Source organism: Octopus bimaculoides, chromosome 10 (assembly GCF_001194135.2).
Source record: "Octopus bimaculoides isolate UCB-OBI-ISO-001 chromosome 10, ASM119413v2, whole genome shotgun sequence".
In the NCBI taxonomy this organism is placed as follows: Eukaryota; Metazoa; Mollusca; class Cephalopoda; order Octopoda; family Octopodidae; genus Octopus; species Octopus bimaculoides.
In genome coordinates, this window is record NC_068990.1 from 46,361,045 (window position 1) to 46,366,827 (window position 5,783).

Genomic DNA, 5,783 nt, shown 5'->3' on the forward strand with positions numbered 1-5,783 from the left:
CCTACACTGAAGAACACATGCACGCGAGCGCAATACGTGCGCGCGCGTACACACACACACACACACACACACACACACACACACACACACACACACACACACACACAAGATTTTCTTATAAACACATGGAGCAGTGACAGTCAAGATAACTGTGTACATTTACATATAATTCACTTCTGTACATTAGAACGTGGAAGATATTCGATGCGAGCCTCTTGTCTCGGAGTAAGATTTCTCCTTATAGACGTGTGTAAAAACACATCAAACCGAGATCTGAATGAATTTAGTGAACTGTCGGGCACATTTTTCAGCATGATTTCACCCTTTAATTGACATGCATCGTTTCTGTCATTCATAGACGCATCGGTACTACTATTTCTGTATCTAAAATGCTTCTGCTGCTGTGTGCAAGACACTTCATCTCACTTTGTTACAGGCATACTAGTACTGCTTCTGTAAAGTCACAATCTGCTGACGACCAGTACACACCTTTATTCTGAGCGTAGCTACTTCGTGTACCCATGATAAATTAATTACACCTTAATAAAGACTTAGTACATATCAATAAATGCATTTTTTGCTGATTTTACATAGAGGAACAGGAATTCGGACAGGGCTATGAACGACAGGAACGGTGTCTGTCAGTGAAGAGGCAAAATCATGTCGAAACACGCGTCTGACTAACCGATGACGTCATTGCAACCTGGTTTGGAGTGTGTTAAACATAAATGTACATACCATTATATATTTGTGTGCATGAGTGTGTATGTGTGTGAGAGAGAGAGGGGGAGGGAGAGAGAGAAACAGACACACACACAGACAGAATGAGAGCGGTGTATAAAAGATAATCCAGGAGGTCGGAAAAGTTCAGTTGGAAGGATTCCACGACGATGGGAAAACGATTTGGTCAAGCAATTTAGGTCAAGATGGAAAAGAATGGCGCAAACAAGAGAGTACTTGAAACGCATTGTGACCAGCGATGTGTAACAACATCTGATGGCCTGGTCAATACTGTAATACTGTGATACAGTGATGTCATATAATATATGCTAACAAGAGTGCCCAAAAGATCCAGGAAGGTTGTCTCCCTTGCCACCTACACCCACAAGCCTGCTTCTTCCACATCCGGTCATTTCAACATGCAGCGACAGTCTAATTGAGACATGCTTGTTCTTTTCTCTCTATTTTTTTCTCTCCTCAAAACATTAAAGACTACTTTTCAATCTTCCTGAGCATCAATCTGATACACCCTGTTTTTTCTTTTACCCCGTTCTCGTATACTTTTTCTACTTTGTACCATATATAATATATATATAATAAAGAAAATCGTGCTCCAGAGGACAAGCAAAGGCTGTCATAATGTAATGTTTCTTACATATTCATTTTCCTCTCGCCTCTCTTTTGCAGATACATGCATATTTCAAAGTTCCCTTTATTCATCGCTGATTGCGCCTATGAATATGCCAAAGTGAAGACAAAGAATACGAAACTGAGCCGAGAGGATGAAAGTGTGGAGAAGTACACCAATGAATTTCGTGAGTTAATCAAGAAAGGAACTCCCGGAGTTAAAGAAATTGTACGTAACCAAGCAATGAGTTTCTGTTATTCTTTCAATTAATACTGCCGACTGTTTGGCCAACTTCATATTTTTAGAATTAGTAACAGGGTTAATTTTAAACATAAGATGTGGTATGTGTGTGTATATATATATATATATATATATCTGTATGTATGTATATGCACATACACAGATAATATACATATACATGCATACATACATTTACATACATGCAGACATATTTGTGTAAACCTATAATCAAAAGCATTCCAAATTTGACCATCGCTATATATAGGACTATATTATTCTTTCCTTACTTAAAGGGAAATGATTCCATTTCTTTTTATTAATTTTATTGCAATGTCGATAGAGAAAGAAACTTGCTTGCGGTGCAGATCATGGCTTTGACTGTTTGTTTGAGAAACCATGAAGGCTAACAGATGCATCACGCTGTTGCCATATGTTACTCAACGCCAGTATATCAGCCCTCAATATCAAGGCTACCATGGAAGTTCGAAATCACCTCATCATTTTAGCCTTGCTAATTTTAGCGAGCAATGTTCAGAGAAAGCAGTGTGACTCAACCGTAGCAACCTGAAACAACTAAAGTATAGCTTTCGATAATATAGCGTCATAGCGTCCCACTCTACTACCCATCCGACTTCCTGTTATTCCTCTTCTTTTTTTTGTTACCACTTATGGGCAGTGCTGTTGAAATCCCCCCGCGGTATTTGGAAGAGCGACAACGTAACAGTTTCAGAAATATGGCCTTAATGAAATAATTAAGATGAAGTGTATAAATATACAATAGTCATTTAAGTATTTCATATTGATTACCTAAATATTAATTATTGGTTTGAAATTTTGGCACAAGGCCAACAATTTCGGGTTTGGGGCTAAGTCGATTAGATAGATCCCAGTGTTCAACTGGAACTTATTTTATCGACCAGAAAGGATGAAAGGCAAAGTCGACTTCGACAGAATTTAAACTCGGGATGTAAAGACGGACGAAATGCCGCTAAACATTTCGCCCGGGGTGCTTAATGATTCAGCCAGTTCGCTTTCTAATCTATCTGAATATTAATTATTAGAAATATTTTCAGTATTATATTAATTATCAATACATATTGACTTTGGAACATTTAACATCTCTCAGTCGCAATGTCTCCCTTATGCTGACATGAAAAGTAAAGTTTGTTACTCAACGCCAAACACTTGCAGCAGAAGGAAGACCCCCATGGATTGGTAAGCACCAGGAATAGCAGTCTTTGTTATCAGTGTGACGGCACCAGCGAATCCAAAGTCCCAATCTTCATTGAAGTAACAATGTTACTAATTTAATCATATAAACATCAGGTACAAAGAAAATAAGAATTCATACTGTTCATGTCTTTCTCAAGAATCTTAGCAGTTTAAGTGAAATAAAATTATTGTAAGCTAAAATCGAAAGCGGGTGCCAGAAATAATTCGACAAAAACTTACTTATATACCTGTTGACCAACAGCACTCAGTAACTGGAACAAATTGTTACATTGATGATTTGTGTATAAAAATACAAAGAGTAGAGTAGGCGCCGAGCTAAAACGTTTAAACAAGCAATCGAATCACTAGCTTATGGTTTCAAATTTCACTCAAGTCCTATGCTGCGCCATCGAACAATGCATGGCTTTCTGCTTTGCTAAAAATTGTTCCCATTTCCATTTTGATTCCTTGGTCGCTTACACCAAAGAAAAACAATCAGGAATGAGAGTGCTGTTTTTTATCAATTATTTTTGTACATCCTGGATGACAAAGATTTCGTACTTTTGTGAAGGTGAGCAAATGACATTAAAAGATGAACATAGCTTTTTTCATTATATTAAGAGAATAATCTTGAAGTAAAATCATTGAGAAATGAATGAAATTACGTGTAATTATGTATGTTTTCTTTTAAAATATTTTACAGCTCAACTCTTTCCAATAGATCTTTTCCCTTTGTGTCCCTACATTTTACAAATCTTTGTCTTTTCAAAGTTTTGATTGATATATTAATATTTGTCTTTGCAGAAATCTCCAAAGATTGTTTCGAATTTGACCGATACGTCTCGATATACGGGTTCCCATCGGGAAAGATTTGACAGTTCTGGGAAAGGTAAAGGAGCCAGTGGACGTGCTGATAGACCTGATAAAAGTGGATATGTGACCGGCTACAAAGGTTCTGGTAAGTCAGAAAACCAAGGAACTCCTGGGAAAACTGCAACTAAAACAGGAACAAGAACGCCAAAAGATACACCTGATAAAGGTAGACTAGGGGACAAATCGAAAGACAAGATGAAGACAAAGGCAGCTGATAAATCCCCAATCAAAAGCCCAGATAAGTCACTCAATTCGTCTGCTCTTAAAACAGGTACAAAATCGCCAGAAATCGCACCAGTAAAAAGTCCATTAAAGTCGCCAAACTCACTACCTACAGGTAATCGTTCTCCGCAGCCGCCGAGCCCCGTTCCTGAAACCATTCCAGAAAAATTGCCAAGCCCAATTCCAATCTTAAATCCAGAGATACCTGCTGGTCCTGTTGAGGGTTTAAACTTATCAGATTCTGGTTATATTCGAGATTCAGAAGTATCGCCAGTTATATCAAATGATGGGCAAGAGAAATCTCCAAACGATGTGAAACCTAAGAGCTCTGAAATACCAACTCTGAGCCCTGAAAAGGCACAATCTATGATACCAACCAAAAGCCCTGATATATCTCCCAACAAGTCACCAACTAAAATCCCAAATGTGTCATCAAATACATCCCCTATTAAGAGCCCCGATAAAGCTCCATCAATGATCCCAACTAGGAGCCCTGATATGTCTCCTACTAAAGCCCCAACAAAGAGCTCAGATACTTCACCAAGTATATCTCCCAATAAGAGCCCAGAAAAAGCTCCGTCTATGATACCAACTAGAAGCCCAGATGCACCTCAGAGTATGATCCCTACAAAGAGCCCAGAAAAATCCCCAACAATGATACCAACGAGAAGTGCCGAAAAGTCTCCTAGCATGATTTCCATTAGCCCAGAAAAATCTCCTAGTTTCGTAGCAGTGAGTTCTTCTGGACCTTCGTCAAGTCCTTCACCACAAAGCTCACCTGAAAAGTCTCCAGTGATGAATGTTACTGATAAATCTCCTCAGACTTCACCAGCGATTAACTCGTTTGAAATGAAGAATGGGAAACCAGCATGCATGATTCCTGTCAAGTCACCTGTGAAATCCCCAGTTTCACCAACAGAAGGAGACAGTAGTACTTCTGAGAAGATAGAGGATATCTCTCCCGAGAAATCTTCTCGATAAACCGATGAACTGAAAATCTCCGTGGATCGTTAACTATTTAAATTATTTATGGCTAAGTTAAAAATATATATATATATGTAGATATATATATATATATATATATATATATATATATATACATATATACATATACATACATACATACATACATATGAACTCCATATAAATCAATTTTCTTAACTTTTGCTCCATCACTTTGGATTCCTGCGTATTATTTATATGTGAGTGTACTGTAGAATGCAACCAGGTGTTCGTTAATCCCCTGACCACGGATTTAATTCTATATATGATGTGTAAGTGTAGTGTTGTTTCCAACTTGGTGTCTACACAAAGGTACCTCACATGACTAATGTTCAGTGTTAGAGATATAATCTATAGTTGACACCTAATGGTCTTGTTTTCTGTTCTAGAAACTTTTACAGTACTAAACTTCTACAATAGCTACTTGCTCTTAATTTTAAAACTCTCTGTGATCATATACAAGGGCATAAACACACACACATACTTACATGTGCACTTATACAACATGTATACGTACGTAAACCATCTCAGGTATGTACGCTTGCACCAACATGTAGACGCATATAAAATCTTTCAAACACACTAGAAAACCATATCCAATAAAATCGAACACATAAGTACATATTTATTATGCGCACATATATTATATTATGTGACCATCAGTATCACGACACAAACATACACATCCGTACACATCTATATGCCTTCCTTCTTCCTTCTAATACATACACATATTCATATAGAGCTTATCTATATCCACACATGTGTATATATGTTTATATACACTTATGTATATACATACATAAGTATATATATATATATATATATGTGTGTGTGTGTGTGTGTGCGTGTGTGTGTGTGTGTGTGTGTGTGTGTGTGTGTGTGT

At 37.5% G+C, this 5,783-nt stretch overlaps 1 protein-coding gene across 2 annotated transcripts in view; it reads left to right on the top strand.

Annotated features, from left to right (window-relative positions):
• Positions 1 to 5,777, top strand: part of LOC106874172 (cell surface glycoprotein 1) — a 144,390-nt gene extending 138,613 nt beyond the window's left edge. Inside the window, exons 3-4 of one of the 2 annotated variants that reach the window (XM_052971165.1) lie at positions 1,408 to 1,576; positions 3,605 to 5,777. In XM_052971165.1, coding sequence (XP_052827125.1) covers positions 1,408 to 1,576; positions 3,605 to 4,876 — 1,441 coding nt within the window. In that variant the 3' untranslated portion in view covers positions 4,877 to 5,777. The remainder of the gene's footprint in view (positions 1 to 1,407; positions 1,577 to 3,604) is intronic. The other variant, XM_014921826.2, reaches the window with a different exon arrangement.
• The last annotated feature ends 6 nt before the right edge of the window (positions 5,778 to 5,783 follow it).